This window comes from Notamacropus eugenii, chromosome 4, assembly GCF_028372415.1.
Source record: "Notamacropus eugenii isolate mMacEug1 chromosome 4, mMacEug1.pri_v2, whole genome shotgun sequence".
NCBI classification, from domain to species: domain Eukaryota; kingdom Metazoa; phylum Chordata; class Mammalia; order Diprotodontia; family Macropodidae; genus Notamacropus; species Notamacropus eugenii.
Window position 1 is genome coordinate 999017 of NC_092875.1, and position 17941 is coordinate 1016957.

Genomic DNA, 17941 nt, shown 5'->3' on the forward strand with positions numbered 1-17941 from the left:
ACTGACCAATGGGAGTGCCCGCTGCGGAGGGGGATGTGGCCCGGGGAGCACGCCTGGCTCTACCTGCGCACGCGCGGCTCTACCTACATCCGCACTTCCTTCCCTCCCCGGAGACTGCTGAGCCAGAGCTGCCGCGGGTCAGCGACCGCGCGCGCCACGGCCCGCGGCCCTCATCCGTTTTCACCCGGATCCGGAACGCGGGACTCGGTCGCGGGGACGGCGACTGCGGCGGGGACGGCCACCGAAGACTGACCGCCGGAAGCGGAAGTGATGCGTGACCGGCTCTCGCTTTCTCTGAAGATGAGGTCGTGGGTGCGCAAGCCCTTATGGGAAATGTAGTTCGGTCAGTGAGGCGAGCGGCTCACACCGTAAGGGGAGAGGAGGGGGCAAAGAACGAGGGCCCCGCGCAGTGCAGACAAATGCCAGAGCGCCTCCCGGGAAGCGGCGGCTGCTCCCCAAGTCCCGTCCCTTCCAAGCGTTCCTAGGGCACATCTGACGGACCCTCATCTCCAGCCTGCGGCCCCCCGAGAGCAGCGGCTGGGCCCCACCTCCCTCTGACCGCAGGATCGTCCTCTGCCTCCATCCTCCCCCAGACCACGCCCTCTCACCGCCGGCATGCCCCATAGGTCCGCCCCTTCCCCTAACCCCCTCCTCAGCCCCCATGGATCGAATTGTTGCGATTTGAGGGGGGTTTCAGGGACCCCCCTCCCCAAGGACCGGAGCGAGGGGCATAGGCTTCTGGAAGGTGGCCAAGGCTCAGGGTGCCCCGGATTGGGGCGGAGGGCCTTTCTGTAGGAGGAGCGCGGGAGCTTCGGCCGGATATGCTAATTAGGTGGTAACTTACACACCGAGGGGGGCGGGGCTCCTAGGGGCGGGGTTTTGCATGCTAATTAGGTGGTAACTTACACCGCGAGGGGCGGGGCTCCTGGGGGCGGGGTTTGGTCTGCCCGGTCTGCAGCCCGACTTCTGGACCCTACCCTCCTGGGCGCTCTGGAGTCACTGCAGGCGTAGTGTCCTTGGGCTGCGGAGAAAACTGTCAGGGTGAGGATTTTGACGCTAGGAAGGCATGTGACCTTGAACTGGGGTCCAAGCACAAGAACCCCAGCGAAATGACCTGCTCTGCGCTGGTGACTCTGTCCTAGCCTCTCTGCTGACCCCCAGTACACATCGGGAACTCCAGGGGTTCAACACAGAACTTGACCTTTCCCCACCTCCAGCCTCCGCTGTCCCTGTCACTGTCCAGCCCACCCCACCCTCTCAGGGGCTCAGGCTCCCCACCCAGGAGTCATCTTAGGGTCCTCCTTCCCATCCCTCAAATCCAATATGCCAAGACCTACCAACGTCACCTCTGCAGCATCTGTCCAACGCCCCCTTCCCAATCCTGGTGAAGACCCTTAGACCCTCTGCTGGACTGCTGCAGTCACCCTAGGGATGGGGGGCTCTGCCGGTTAGAGACACGCTTGACACTAATGAGGTATCAAGGAAAATTTATTGTAGCAGAGTTCAGAGGAATTGAACACCTTGGCCAAAGCGGGCTCAAGCCCCGCTTTTGGGGAGGAAGAGCACTGAGTACAGAAGCAAGGTGAGCTATATACAGTTAATTCAAAACAAACCCTCCCACCAGGGGACGGATTGGTCCATTCCCCTTTAGGTCCCCATCTTCTTTACACCCCCATTACATACCTCCCATCTCTAACGTATGAAATGTGCCTAATTTCGTGCTTTATTCCCCCCTTCCTCTCCAGGCAGAGAAGTTACTATGCAAGCAGCTTATTAAGCAAGCACAAAGAACAAAAGCTTTCTCATGGTTATTCGTGGTCATATTTCTGAGCCAGTTCAGGCCAGATCTGCCCTATCCTGATTCGGCAGTTTTCAGATGGCTACTGTCTGTCTTCTCATTGTTGAGTCCAGCTGTAGTCTGCCAGCCTTCTTATTATCTGATTTATTCTCAATGACTTCATCCGCTAATAATACTTTCTGTGGAAACTTAACTTTTTGCCATCTCTCACATGCCTACCTCAGGTCTCCAATCCCCTTCTCCGCTCAGCCACCAAAGTGACTCCGATAGTGAAGGCCTGACTGTCTAACTCCCTGCTTGGTAAACTCCCCTGCCTCCCCACTGCCACCACCAGCAAATACAGAAGGTTCTGTTGGACATTCAGAAGCCAGCCCCCTACTCCCTTTCCAGCCTTCCCAAACTTTACACCCCAATGCATCCCCTTTGGGCCAGTGACACCAGCCTCCTGGCTGTCCCACCAATGACCTTCCATCTCAAGGTGACGGGTCTCCTATGCTTGGAATATTCTTCATCCTTCACAGACTAAATATTCCTCAAATTAGAATTCATACTCCCTCATTTACCAGTCTTAAAAACTAAATAGATGCATTGACTCGTATGACAACCCTGACGTAATTGTAAAGCTTTAAAATGCTTGCAACCATCACTTGTTTTACATATTGGCACTAAGTCTATAAAATTGGGACAGATTTGTTAATTCATCAGGAAACCACACTGGTATCACACGGAATATTAAGTGTACGTTTGAAAAAGTCAATTTTCCCAAGATTAGTCTTGATTTTAGCCCACAGGATTTTGAAAAACTTTTACTTCTAAACTGAAACACCAAATGAAATGAATATTTCCATATGCATAATAGAACAGAAAAAAGGACTGTCTCTCCAACTGCAGGTGACTGTGAGAGAAGAGAGCAGAGGCCCTGGTCATAGTTTCAGGAGAGCAGGAGTCTTTCCTGGATATGCAGAGAACAGGAGAGCAGTGAGCACACCTCCCCCACCACCTGGGAAGCACCAAAAACTTTCAGACCTTGCCCATAAAAAGCTACCCTGGCAGGGAAGACCAAAACAAAAACTCGGGAGATAATGTGAAACACTATGGACATGGTTACAAAGCCTCAAAGCAAAATGCTAATTGAACCCACCCCAACCAGAACAGAGGAATAATAAAGAGTGGTGAAGAAAAAAATTGGGGAAAGAAATCAGAATGATGCCAGAAAATTATTTAAAAAATAATTTGGGAAAAGAGGAGCATGTACATGTACACACACAAACACACACACGCACACATACTGTTGGGGGTGTAAGCTCAGTTCCATGTGGACAGTCTCGGGCGGGTAAAGGTGAGAACTTCTAAACCTTAGAGTTCTCATGAGGCCCCCCAGGGAACAGCAGGGAATTGAGGTGTGAGACCGAGCTATCTCGTGTGTGAATTGAGGTGTGAGACCGGGATATCTCGTGCATTTCCGCCTCTTCCCGTGAGAAAAGTGATGGGAGAGAGCATCCCCGCCCTCGAGATTGGCCCAGATCTGAGCACACCTATTGTTATCTAACAGGCACGGTATTCAGGTGCAAACTATGCGGCAGGAGAGCTTAAGTAGGGTCAGGAAAGCCTGAAGGCTCTTAGCGCTGAGGGGCCCTTAGAGGACAGAAGGCCCCTCTTCCTTCTTTCCTCTCTTCGCTCTTCCCTCTCCCCTCTCTCCCCACTTCTACTTCTGCTTTCATTCTCTTACTGTAAGATCTTTGCCTCCTTGGGAGATTTCCCTCTCTCCTAAGGAAGAGTTCCCCCTGCACATGTAACCAAGACCCTGAATAAAGCCTAACCCTTGTTCAACTCCGGAAAGTCTCTTCTCTCATACGTTTATCCGGTTTGGCCAGCCGAAGACCTGCGATAGGTAAGGTAAGACTCGGGTAGCCCTCAGGCCTCTAGGCCTGGCAACACACCACTGAAGAAAATAACAAAAGGACAAGCCTAGTGGCAAAAGAGGCACAAAACATCACTAAAGAAAATAACTCCTTAAAAAGCAGAAAGGGCCAAAATGAGGGGCTCAGAATGAATGTCAACAGTCTAAACTTTCTCTTTTGGCCAGCAGCCCTGAGGGTCTTCCCCTCCCAGTTTGATTTTTTTTTTTATTAAAGGGGCCATCCCTTGACTCACTCCTTAAAGAGATCTATTCCCTGAATGGGCAGTTACCTCACTCAAAGTGAGAACTTGAAAAGACCTTAGCTTAAAAGGGCCAGAGTCTCCCACTGCACTCTGGGCCATCTCCACTTGTCCAGATCCATATCTGGCTCTAGAGGAGAAAGTAAGGCTGGTGCCCTTGCATAGCCCTCCCTCTCTCAAGTCAAAGTCAACTTGCAGTTGCAAGTCAGGTCATCATCTCCCTGATGGATGGTCCTCTTGGAGAACAAAGGACAAACCACACACTGGCCTTAGTTTCTTCAACTGTAAACTGAGGATAATAGTGCCCACCTCCCAGGGTTACTCTATCGAATGAGATGGTATCTGTAAAGCTCACGTTTAAGCTAGTGCCTAGCACATAGCAGGCGCTATATGTTTGTTTCCTTCTTTCATCGTAGGATCTCCTAAGTGGAGACTTTAGAGGTCATCTAGTCCAAAACCCTTATTTCACAGATGAGGAGACTCAGGCCCAGAGAGGTAAAATGATGCCTTTATATAGAGTTTGAATTTGAACTTAGATCCTAAAATTAAAAATTCAGTGCTCTAAGTTCATCAATCTTTTCACTCTACTATGTGGCCTCCCCTCAGAAAGGAACTGAAGTGCAGGTCACCAACAAGGCAACACATTGACATTCTAGTGAAATCCCTTTCTCCTTGGGATCCTTTTCACCACCACCCCTAGGGCTCATAGTGCCTATCTTTGGAGTCCTTCTCACAGATAAAAACACTTTGGGGCTACTGAGCTAACTTGCTATCAGATCTGTATTATCTGAACCACCTTCAGGAACAGCAGAAGGGAAATACAAGTCTCCTATTTCCTTTAAGATGTGGCTTTAGTTCCTTGCTGCTTCTCCAGCTAGGGTTGGGGGGTGGGAGTGGAACATGGGAAAGACAGTTAAAGACTCTCCTTTCCCTAGAAAGCTAGATCACTAAATTTTTAATTGTGGAATTACTTATAAAGTATCAGCTGAGGTTAGTGATTCCCAAGAAATTACCCTTCTCTGGGTAGAAAACTAGATTCTGAGATCATGGTGCTGAGGAAGTGAAGATTCCCTTCTACCCATGAAGTTGGGATTCAGGAAGCTGTACATGAACACTCCTCTTGGGTAACATGGGTAAAGGTAATTCGCATGAAAATTCATGTTTTCAAGGGGAATTCTGTTTATGTTCTGCTGCATAGAATGTTCTTTGCTGTTTATGTTTGAAATATATTTTTTAAAATCAGGAAGTTTTTGCCTATTAATATGATCTTCCAAATTTGAGGGGTAGTGCCAGGAAAATGGACACACTGCTGAGGTCATGTGCATCCTCTTCTAAGTTTATAGTTGGTTGGTTTGCGGATGAGGCCTTGGCACACAGCAAGAACCTTCAGTAGCCTTAAACACAGGTGACTGCTATCTGGATGGACAGATTATACAAAACAGTTTCTCCTAAAGAATGAAACGCTGAATCATCATTGTAGGTAGCTGCTGTCTTGTGGTGAATCACCTGTTGATACCAACAACCATGCTGAGAATGGCCTTGCCCAAAGCCACCATTATCTTGGACTGGGCTGGGACTTAAATAGCTGGGATGGGATGGGGTACAAAGCTTCCCAGTAAAGTTTCTTGCAAACATTACAAAGGGGGGAAAGCCTATTGAAATAGGTTAAAAACAGTTCATCTACTTGAAAAAAGATATTAATATTTAACATTCAGTACAAGCATTTCTTCAATTTAGAAAAGGTGTTTTTCAAACTGGACTGCACTAGTAATTTCAGGATTAAGAAAAAAAATGGTGCTAATACCACAGAAGAAGCTGACACACCACAGCTTTATTCGTCCTTGAAATATGGAGTGGACTGCAACAGTAACACAAGGCACTGGTCAAAAAAAGACAACACAGAACACAAGGTATTGTTTTTTTAAATAGCCCTCTATAGAAAAAGGAGCATTAAAATACTGGTTTAACTGCTTATTCTTTCCTTTCTAAATGGACTTGTTTGTTTTTAGTCTGAATTTATGATTTGATAAGTGTTTGGGGAACTAACACCAAAGACACAAACCTGCAACTCTTCTGCTGTTTAGGGTGCTGGAAAGTGGATCACTGTTCCAAAAGGGCAGACATTAGTATGGGTCAGAGCAATGCCTGAGCCTGGCTCTTCCTGACAAGGCCAAACTTCTCATTATATTATGTATGCTGTGCTGCTTCTCAGATTTATTATCTTAACTTTCTTCCATTTGATGAATTTGCATGTTTAATGCCATGCTCACCTCTGCCTTAAGAAGCAAGTCAAAACTCTCCTCTGGATCAAAGTCCATTTTTTAAAAATTTTTGGTTAAACTCAACTTTGTGAGATGTTACATTGAGGTACAAACCAATTTTCTTCACTTTTCAGGAATAATTGAATTTTCTCTTTATTTCCTATGAACAAGATACAACTGTTTGTGTTAGACTGTTTTTCCTCGGTTTCCTATTTTAAAAAAAGGATTTTAATGGTGAAATTCTGAAGTTTCACTGAGACATTTCTCAGGGAGTCATACTTAGTTTAACTTACTTTGAAATCTATGATTTCTATTTGTACCTTGTCTTCTATTTCTAGGATGCCTGGGCAATTTTCACTATGATTTCCCTTTCATTTTTTTCTAGAAGACCTATAACTCAGATGATCTTTATGCATTCTTTGGTCAAGATTATACATTTTTTTGTACAGAAGTCAGTATTCTTTCAATTTTATCATCCTTTGATTTTGTTCTGAAAATAATTCTTTTACCTCTGCCTTGATGACTTTCAGAGTTCTCTAGAAAGAGTCCCCATATTTTCTACATTACCTGTCATCTTTCTGGTTTTTCATTGAAAGTTATGACATCTAGGTCCCAAATTTCTTCCTTCTTCCTTTAATGTGTCTATTATTCTTCTGAGACATTCTAGTGGTTCTTGCAGTAAGAAGTCCCACAGGGACTTCATCTATATGGTTTCCATTTAGTTTGTTTTCATTAATTTTCACTAAGTATTGTAGTTCTGGGCAAAAACCTTTTCATGTTCATCACATCCATACAGCTACCCTCTCAAATGGTTTTCTTTAATGTTCAGAAACTGCTATGAGGTAGCTGAAAATTTTTAATTCTCCAGTATGAATTGACATGGAATAAGGTGTTGGCTTTGGAGGAAATCATATTCTCAGTCATTATGTTTAAAAACTCTCTCTGTATGAAGACTTCAGAAGATTTCATATTTTCAAAGGCATCTTTCATTTATAAGGTCACTTACTCTCCACTATGAATTCTCTTATGTAAAGCAAAGGTTGTGCTCAAAAGGAAGGCCTTTCCACATTCATTACATTCATAAGGTTTCTTTCCAGTGTGAATTATCTGATGACGAGTAAGTTGTGAGTTCTGGCAAAAGGCCTTCCCACATTCATGACATTCATAACGTTTCTCCCCAGTATGAATCCTCTGATGTTCAGTAAGTTCTGTGCTCCAGCTGAAAAGCTTCCCACATTCATTACATTCATAAGGCTTCTCACCAGTGTGAATTCTCTGATGTATAGCAAAGGTTGTGCTCAGAAGAAAGGCCTTCCCACATTCACGACATTCATAAGCTTTCTCTGCAGTTTGCTCTCTATGATGACGTGAAAGCTGAGAATTCTGACAATAGACCTTCCCACATTCATCACATTTATGAGGATTCTCTTCTGTATGTATTCTCTGTTGATGAGTAAGTTGTTTTCTCCATCTAAAAGCCTTCTCACGCTTACTACATTCATAAGATTTTTCTCCACTGTGAATTCTCTGATGCCGAGTAAGCTGTGTGCTTTTGTTGAAGGCCTTTCCACATTCATTACATTCAAAAGGCTTGTCTCCACTATGAATCCTCTGATGTCGAGTAAACTCCCTACTATGGGCAAAGGCTTTCCCACATTCATTACATTCATAATGTTTTTCTCCAGTGTGAATTCTCTGGTGCTGAGTAAGTTGTTTTCGCCATCTGAAGGTCTTCCCACATTTAGTACATTCATAAGGTTTCTCTCCACTGTGAATTCTCTGATGTCGTGTAAGTTCTGTATTCCGGCCAAAGGCTTTCCCACATTCGTTACATTCATAAGGTTTTTCTCCACTATGAATTCTCTGATGTACTACAAAGTTTGTTTTCAGAAGGAAGGCCTTCCCACACTGATTACATTCATAAGGTTTCTCTCCACTGTGAATCTTCCGGTGTCGAGTGAGTTCTGTATTCCGGCCAAAAGCCTTCCCACATTCATGACATTCATGAGGTTTCACTCCAGTATGAATTATCTGATGCTGAGTAAGTTGTGAGTTTCGGCAAAAGGCCTTCCCACACTGATTACATTCATAAGGTTTCTCTCCACTGTGAACTCTCTGATGTTTAGTAAGGTATCCATTCTGGCTGAAGGTCTTCCCACATTGATTACATTTGTAAGGTTTTTCTCCACTGTGAGTTCTCTGATGTTTAATAAGATTTCTACTCTGGCTGAAGGCTTTCCCACACTCATTGCATTCAAATGGCTTCTCTCCACTATGAATCCTCTGATGCTGAGTAAACTCTCTACTGTGGCAAAAGGTCTTTCCACATTCGTTACATTCATGAGGTTTTGCTCTACTATGAGATCGTTGATGTTGAATAAGATTTCTACTCTGGCTGAAGGTTTTCCCACACTCACTGCATTCAAATGGCTTCTCTCCACCATGAGTTCTCTGATGTTGCATAAGGCTTCTACTCTGACTGAAAGTCTTTCCACATTCATTACATTCATAATGTTTTCCTCCAGTGTGAATTCTCTGATGTTGAGTAAGTTGTTTTTGCCATCTGAAGGTCTTCCCACATTTAGTACATTCATAAGGTTTCTCTCCACTGTGAATTCTCTGATGTCGAGTAAGGTCTGTATTCCGGCCAAAGGCTTTCCCACATTCATTACATTCATAACGTTTTCCTCCAGTGTGAATTCTCTGGTGCTGAGTAAGTTGTTTTTGCCATCTGAAGGTCTTCCCACATTTAGTACATTCATACGGTTTCTCTCCACTGTGAATTCTCTGATGTCGCGTAAGGTCTGTATTCCGGCCAAAGGCCTTCCCACATTCATTACATTCATAAGGTTTTTCTCCACTATGAATTCTCTGATGTACTACAAAGTTTGTTTTCAGAAGGAAGGCCTTCCCACACTGATTACATTCATAAGGTTTCTCTCCACTGTGAATCTTCCGGTGTCGAGTGAGTTCTGTATTCCGGCCAAAAGCCTTCCCACATTCATGACATTCATGAGGTTTCACTCCAGTATGAATTATCTGATGCTGAGTAAGTTGTGAGTTTCGGCAAAAGGCCTTCCCACACTGATTACATTCATAAGGTTTTTCTCCACTGTGAATTCTCTGATGTTTAGTAAGGTATCCATTCTGGCTGAAGGCCTTCCCACATTGATTACATTTGTAAGGTCTTTCTCTACTGTGAGTTCTCTGATGTTCAGTAAGGTTCTTTCTCTTTTGGAAAACCTTCCCACATTCGTTGCATACATAACTTTTCTCTCTTTGGTGTTCAGTAAGGTCTGAATTGTGAGTGAAGGATTTTCTACACTCACCATCTTTACAAACTGTCTTCTTTGAGCATATTTCAGTAGATGTTCTTAGGATTGAGTATAACCTGAAGTCATTTAAATGTTTATCATGTTTAAGGAGACTCCTTCCTCCTGGTAACTTCTGTTGTGGTAAAAGGATTGGCCCTAAACTAAAGCTTTGGACAAACTGGCCAGATTTATGGATTTTCACTTCATTTAGAAGTCTCCTTTGGGTGACCTTTACTGGTACAGAATATTGCTCTTCGTTGCCTGCCTGTCTTTCTAGCTTGGCATCATATTCCCAGGCTTTTCCCAACTTGGAGGGATACATTCTGTCAGTATCTGTGAGTCTTTCTTTGAATGATTCTTCCATAGACAGACAAAGTTTTTGCACTGAACCCTTCGTACCCCCATCTGAAAAAAATATAAAAAAGTAAATGTCTCCTTTCCCCTCGACACTGTAGACATAATATTATCTTCTAACTCCTTCATTAATAAAAACTGATTTATGTATACCCTATATCAGATTGCTTACCATCTTAGGGAGGCAGAAGGGAGGGAGAGAAGAAGAAAAATTTGGAACTGAAAATCTTATAAAAAAATGAATGTTGAAAACTATCTTTACATGTACTTGGAAAAAATAATATGCCATTTAGATTTTAAAAATGAATAAAAATGATTTTAAAGATTGGTTGGTTATTGTCCTTCTTTCTCGAAGAGGAGCAAAATGACATCACTGAGCTAGAGTCAAGTTTCAGTGTGTCTGAGTATGGCCAATGAGACCAACGTAAGTTCGGAATGCTCCACCACACGGCAGGCACAAATAGTGTGTGCGAACATCTGGGCTGCACAAGTGATTTAAAAGACAGAACACCACAAAAACTCCATTTTCTGTTTTATTAGGTTATAAGCCAAGTGTTCTACAAAGATTAAGGAATTATATTATTATTAGTGCTGCCAACTACAGTTTACACAGTTTTTCCTGCTGATTATCATCACAAACTTATTTCAGTTATTACATGTTATATATTATGATATAATACATTGATATTATTATAATATATAATTATATAATACATATTATAGTGTGACTCTGGCTAAGTCAGTGACTTGTCCCAGATAACAGAGCAATTAATTAGGAGATCAAAGCTGGCCTTCAATCCTTTGGCTTTGGACTCCACTTTCCACTGCATCATTCTGCCTCCTCAGAGAGGGCAATAGCATACTACCTATGTGTAGTGATACAAGGCAGGACAAAGCTCTGCTTGTACACTGCTGTTTGGAGCAGCTGCATGGTGCAGGGGACAGAGTGCCAGACCTGAAGTCAGGAAGTGGTTTGCATGCTGCCTCCTCCAACTCAAGAGAAGGCACTGTCTTTGATTTTTTTTTCTCCACAGTGCCTGGCACACAGCAAGTGCTCAATAAATTCTCACTGACTGAGGAAACAATATGCACACAAAAATGGATATCAAATCTATATAAGTTCAAGGCAAGCTGAGAGGAGAAATGTGAGCCTTTGTTGTGGGGGATTAGGAAATGACTCATGGAAAAAGCGGCCAGAGGTGAAGAGAGAGCATATCCCGGGCAGGGACAGCCTGTCATACCTGAGGAACAAGGAGGCCCAGCTGGCTGGAATGGAGCCTTCACAAAGCAGGGTAATGGGTAAATAAACTAAGAAAGGTTGGTTGAAACCACATTGTACAGGGCTTTGAAAGCCCCAGAGAGGAGCTGGGAGCTGATCCCGGAGGCAATAGGCAGCCAGGGGAGTTTTATGAGCAAGAAAGAGAGGAGGCCAGCCCCGGGCTTTGGGAGTTGACCGCTGCAGAGGTCAGCTTGGAAACTACAGTAATAGTCCAGTCAAGAGGGGTTTGGGGTCTGAACTCAGGCGTCGGCCCTGTGAGTGGAGAGAAGGGGACAGATGTGACCACCAAGACTGGGCGCGTAGGAGAAGGGGAGTTCACAGAGACAGCTTTTAGGTTCTCTGTGAAAGATGAAGCAAGGTCCTCCACTGAGAGGAATGGAAAACTTCAAAGATGCAACAGAGTCCTTAGAGAAGATGCCAGATGCACCACGGGGTCAGTAGGCGCTGGATGACCTGCATCTGCTGAGCATCCTCCAGAGCTCTTCAGCAGTGGGCAGTAACTAAGAGTACAGTAGGCAGCCAAAGATGGGCTGGGTTCTGGAAAGGGCTAAATGGCAATGGGGCGAGGAGGCCACTGATTTGGGAGAGGAGGACAGTATAGACATGAAGAGACTGAGAAAGGAGGACAGTGAAACCAGGGCAGGGTTAGAAGCCATCATGAGGATGATCATCAAGACAGGCTTGGTGCTACAGATAGATTTCACTTCTTAATCTCTGAAATGAGAAGCTTGTGAGATCACAGGAGGGGTGGGAAGGTCCATCAGGGGTGAGGCCATCAGAGTGGGGCCATCAGAGGTGGGTCCTGCAGTTGAGGGGGTGAGCTGAAGAGGCTGAGGTTTTGGAGGGGATATGAAAAGGTGGGTTCCAGGTCCTTATCTAAGATCACAGGTTGAGGTGGAAAAGATGCTGAGCCATGCCTAGAACTCTCTGAACAAACAGAGAGCAAGCCCAGAGCTAGCACAGAGAAAAGCTAAGACATCACTCAAAACCCCAAAGAGATGATAAAGAAGGAGAGCGGGAGTGAGCTCTCAGTGCCTATGTTCACTCCCACTGTGCTAAATATGATTCTGCTGATGCACTCTACTTTAATGGACTTGAAAAATGGATAACTGACCACTGAGGCACCGTCAGTGGTGCTTGTGAAAGACAGAGGATGGGTGACCTTGGGCACACTGACGCCCCCTTGGTGGAGCTGCCAAGTGGTTCAGTTATTCTGGAAAATCATTTTTTTTAATGACGTTTTATATGAAAACGTCATTAAGCTGTTGGTACCCTTGGACTTGGAAGGACCCGGACTAATGCAAACCACAAACCTTCCATGCCTGCCCCGCCCTGGGAGACTGCATCCTCCCCAAAAGCTAGGGTCTCCTCCTTTTCTTCTGAGGATACCAGTGGAACCCTTGGCTGTCACCTGTCATTTCTTTTCCTGACTCTTCCATATCTGCTCTGTTAGGCTGCAGCTTCCCCTTGGGGGCCTCTGCTTTGTTCTTGGGGAATCCTGAGCTCCCATTCTCTGAAGATGGATGTACCCCACATGACACCAAAGGCCATACAATACTAAGAGAATTACATTTCAATGCTAAAAACCTCGTACATACAAAAAATGTCCAGAAATACATTTGTTACATCTAGTTCCTGCAAGGAAAATCAATGCCATTGATTGAAGGATAACTTAATAAACTGGGCTAAGAATGCAGACAAATATGAAGCCAGGAGGAGTGACAAATAGGAAGACTTTGAAGCAACTTGAGAAACAACCAAGGGACAGAACAGGGAGGACAATTTTCCTGGTGCTCACACCATCCCACACCCCTCTAATCCAACGTGCCCTCCACTCCGCCCTTGGAGCTCAGGATCTCAGCTCAGCTTCCTGAGAAGAGAAGGCCATCCTCCCAAGTGCCCTTGTATTTAATTCCCTTGTGACTATCTGTATTTACTTACTTCTATACTCCTTACAAAATCCTTACGAGTAGGGATGATTTTATTCTTTGGACCTGTACCCTCAGCACCTAGCTCAGGGCCTGGCACACAGTAGGGGCTTCATAAACACTCCTTGATTGCCTGATGGCTACCTACAATTATGTCCAGGTATCCCGCATTCTTTGAAAGAAAATCTTTCTCTCAACTACTGACTACTTTCTTTTAGCTCCCATTGCATCCTGGGCCATCTCCAGTCATCTTGATGAGTATCAGGCCACTGGACCCAGAAGGCTCAGAAGAAGAAAGTGAGGTTGGTGACCTGGCACAGCCTCCCTCACTCCAATCAAAGTCAAGTGCAAGTCATGTCATCCTCTTGATGTCACGGTCCTCTTCGACAACGAAGGACAAACACACCAACAACAACTTTCTCTTAGCTGCTCTCTCTTCTCACAACTTTCCTGACATTGCCCTACCCACCTGCCTGCTCCTTCTCAAATCTCCTCTCATCATGCCACAGTCACTGGCCACGGGTACACCCTCAGAGCTATCCCATTCACTCCCATGGCTTCACCAATCATCTCCCGATGCTTCTGAGATCTATAAATCAAGCCCTAACCTCTCTCCTGAGCTCCAGTTCTCCATCAGCAACTACCTCGTGGGTGTCTGAACTGAGTTCCCTGTAAGCATCTCGAAATGTCCCAGAGAACTTTATCTTTCTCCCCTAAACCCACCCCTTGGCACAACTCTGACATCACCATCAAGGACACCACGATTTATACCAAGGTTCAGAAGTCTGGTCTCACCCTAGATTTCCCCTCTGCAGTATCTCTCCATACACCCTCTTCTCTCTTCTGACCCTGTCCCCGCCCTGGCCCTCATTACCCCACCCCTGGCCTGCTGCAGTGGCTGCTGGGCAGACTACCTGGGGCAATCTCATCCCACTCATTCTCCTCCATTCAGCCTCCAAAGTGATCACTCCCTGCCTCCATGATCTCCAAGGACTTCCTGCTGCCTCCAATATCAAACAGAATGTCCTGGGCTCACAACCCTTTATACTCCAGCCCCCATCCTCCCTCTCCAGTCTCTTCACACTGTTCTCCCCATGTGTGCACTATCTGCAGCCTCAAGGCCACATGTGGCATGCGTTCAGGCTGGGGGGAGCCCCACCCACACCAGCCCCAGGTCTTGGCACCAGCGGACCCCCATGTATAGAAGGTCATCACTTCCACCTCTGAGAATCCCTGGCTTCCTTCAAGATTCAATTCAATGCCACTGTTACTGGGAAAGGAGCCTGTGATCTGTAAGGAGGGGCTTGGGGGACAACTCAACTACAGCAGAGCTCATTTCCTCTGCAATTCCATCCCAGGTATTTAAAAACATGCTTCTTTCATAGAACCAGGCTTCACAGCCTGATTGCCAAAGGGGTCCAGGAGACTCACAGAGCCAAGCCTGGCCAGGTGACCCTGGTAGGTGCCAAGACTGGTCCTCTTGTCTTTTCCATTAGATGAGGAGCTCCTGGAGGGCAGCCATGGGGCCTTTGCCTCTCTCTGCATCCCTAACACTGTAAAGCCCAGCACAAACGTTCACAGAGGCTGGTGGTGACGGGTGACCAGCCCCCAAGCTCTTGTCCACTAGCTGGCCCTGGCATCACCCGGCTCCTGGAACAACCTTCCCCCTTGCTTCCCCCACTGCCTCTCTGGATAGCAAGCTTAACCCCAGACCCCCCACTGTGCCCAGCATCCCAAACTCTGCTGGCTCCTCCCAGGGCTGCCCTTTGAACTCATTCCTCTCCCCTCTTCTCCCCTCACCCCCCCCTTTCCTTGCAAACCCTCCTCCCCTGGCTCTAGACACCTCCAGGTTTCTGGCATCTTTCAAGATCCTTCCTTTGACTTGACCATGACATTTCCTTAACCGACCTCCTAGGAAAGGCATCCATCCTTGCTGCCTTCCGTCCCACTGGCCTCAGTCACTCAGGGATCTGACCATGTTTCCTCAGTCATCCTGTCCTCTCTGCAGCCTCTGACACTGGTGACCCCCTGCGCCTAGACATTCTCTCAGCTCTGGGTTCCAGGACGCCACTGGTTCTCTTCCAACCTGCTGGCCTCTCTTAGAGACTCATCTACACCTGCTGCTGCCTCCATGTCCCCACTTCTACAAAAGTACCATCTGAATTCTAATTCAGTGGAACTGTTCACTCCAAGGCCTCAGATTTCCCACCTGATGGTCTCTTCTCAGTCTAGTTCTCCTGCCTCTCCGCCACCACCTATTTTCTTCTCTACCTGGCCTCTGTTCACACCCTTCTTCTACCCCCTTGTTACCTCTTCCCCCTGGGGTCTCAGTTATTCCCCCTACACAGCCTTACATTCTCTCCTAAACTCCAGCCCAGACCAGCAAACACACAGGGTCACCTGCCCCAAATGTCCCATGGGCATCTTCCCCTCAGCCCATCCATCACGGACCAAACTGTGCACCGTTCACTAGGAGACAGAGAAGTGTCACCAAATGTACAAAGGGGTCCCCATGGGCTGCGCACTGACAGAATGTCAGACATTCACATGGCCTGGGTTTTCCTGCCTGTTGCTAAGAATTTCCCAGGGGTCACTGTGAACCGGCTGTTTGGCCCCTCAGGCCCAGAACCCTGAGAAGTGAATTGCCCCAGAGTTCCAGCAGGGAAGACAGCTCTACTCACCATGCACCATGTTGTCAATGCCATCCCTTGAGAGGACAGCCCAGTCCAGACTCTCCTGCCCATCCACAACCCTCCAACCTCCCACAGATCATGTCTGGGCCTCTGCCAGGCTCTTGGATCGACCCTCTACATGGCCATCAAAGGGATGTCCCCAGGACTCAGATCTGACTGTGTCTCCTAACTGCCCCAAATACAAGCTCCTCAGCCCAGCACATAAAGCCCCTATGCCTGGGTGCCCGCTTAGCTTTCAGGTACAAGCCAATGGTAACAGCATGTCTGGACGGAAGCCAGAGACAAGAAGGGCATCCCCACCATTGGGGAGCCCCCAGGGCAAAGACACAGAGATGTGTGAGGTGAGGCATGAAGGTACCAGAGTCCAACAGGAAATGGGAGGCGTGAGAAGACTAGGATGGCAGCTTTAGTGCCACACAGAGGATTAGGGATTTGGGCTGGAGTAACAGGAGCCAGAGGGATATGGCTGGGTGTGTGGCGGGTGAGTGGGAGGTGAGCTGGAATTCAGGGAGACTTGAGAGGAACCCAACATGAGGAGGGGGATGCTGTGGGCATGGGGGCAGAGTCCCTCAGGCAGGAATGAATTCCAAGCTTCTCCTTGGTGGGGAGGCTGGGGGGGGTGAGGGAACAGGGAAATTTGAGAGATTTCCCCTCCAGGCCACAGGAGATGTGGGGCTGCAGAGTCCAGGGATCTAAGCACAGAGGCCATGAGAGCGAGACAGACCAGAGGGAAAGGAGAAGGGGGAGGAGCGGCAGTCAGACACACCCCAGGACAGGGGCAGCCGGTGAGGGTGCCGGAGTCAGGATGAAGCAGGGTTAATGAAAGGTCACCGGATCTGGCAGAGCCCCGAGGGGTCCGGGGTCCCTGGCAGCTCAGAGAGGGCAGGATGGTGAAAGCCCTTAGGAGAGGGGAGAGTTTAGCTAGTAGGGGAGGAGACCCAGGGAAGCAGTCAGGGTGAAGTGACTAGCGAGTGTCAAATGCCTGAGGCCTGATTTGAACCCAGGTTCTCCTGAGGCCTGGGCAGGCGCTCCATCCACTGAACCACCTCTCTACTGAAGGTTTGTTGGAAAAGCCTGGACCAGTAAAACCAAAGAAGCCCTGAGGTGTGGATACACTTCTCAACCCCACTGAGCCCAGTCTTCACAAATATCATGAAAAACAGACCAAAGTGTGAAGAGACATGGACCACCTCGCCCCCATCATGCCCCCAGAAAGCACGGAGGAAAATATCAGGACTGGGCAAGGGAGCAGACAGCAGTGGTGCCACCGCCCCCCGCCCTGCTGGCCGAGCACTCCACAAAGGCTTCTTGCTCCTTCGCTTGGTCTTTTGTTACTGCCCACTCGAGGGAGGCGGGAGCCAGGCCACACCAGAAGGCCAAAGCGAGGGCTGGGGGATCTGGGGGAGGACCTTGTCCTGGGCAGAGTCACTCACCTGGAGGGCAGACTCTAGGACCACTTCCCTCAGGCCTCCACAGCAAGTCCCCTTGCTGGAGCTGGACGATCACCTCTGGGGTAAAAGCAGCCAGACCTGCCCATGGGAGACAAAGAATGGCTCAGGTCAGAGTCACCTAGGGGGTAGCCCAGTGCTGAGGAGCCAGGACAGACATCAGCACCTCCTGAGGCCCGGCCAGGGAGGCTCAAGGGGAGACCTGAGGTGTGGTCACCAGTGGAGGGTGCTGAGGCCAGGGCCTGCAGGCTGCCAAGGGTCCTCACCTAGGCACACCAGGTTCCAATAGTTCTCCAGCATCACCTCCTGGTACAGCTCCCTCTGAGGAGGAGCTAGGCGGCCCCACTCTTCCTCTGTGAAGGTCACAGCCACATCCCAGAAAGTCACAGACTCCTGGAAGACAAAAGCATGTGCTCTGGTCCAGGAGGAGGGGCAGAGGGTGGCATCCACTCCCATGTCTGCCCACAAACTCAGGGACTCCCTGAGTCCATGCTTCCCCACCTTCCAATCTTGTAAGATTTTTATTCAAAGTTCTGAGTTCCAAATGCTAACCCTCCCTCCTCCCCAAGATGGTAAGGGTCAGACATGGACCCTACAAGCACCATCACATCAAACATTTCTGTACGAGTCACTCTGTATAAGATGAAGGGAAGGGAAAAATATCCAGTCAGGGCCGGTGGTGTCCTCATCATGGTCTTTTGGCATT

At 47.5% G+C, this 17941-nt stretch overlaps 1 protein-coding gene across 2 annotated transcripts in view; it reads right to left on the bottom strand.

Annotated features, from left to right (window-relative positions):
- Nucleotides 1-5765: 5765 nt before the first annotated feature.
- LOC140502730 (uncharacterized) overlaps nt 5766-17941 on the bottom strand; it is a 48819-nt gene continuing 36643 nt past the window's right edge. The window contains exons 2-4 of one of the 2 annotated variants that reach the window (XM_072606669.1): nt 17502-17628; nt 17221-17316; nt 5766-9938 (exon numbers count right to left, since the gene is read on the bottom strand). In XM_072606669.1, coding sequence (XP_072462770.1) covers nt 7222-9938; nt 17221-17316; nt 17502-17628 — 2940 coding nt within the window. In that variant the 3' untranslated portion in view covers nt 5766-7221. The remainder of the gene's footprint in view (nt 9939-17220; nt 17317-17501; nt 17629-17941) is intronic. The other variant, XM_072606670.1, reaches the window with a different exon arrangement.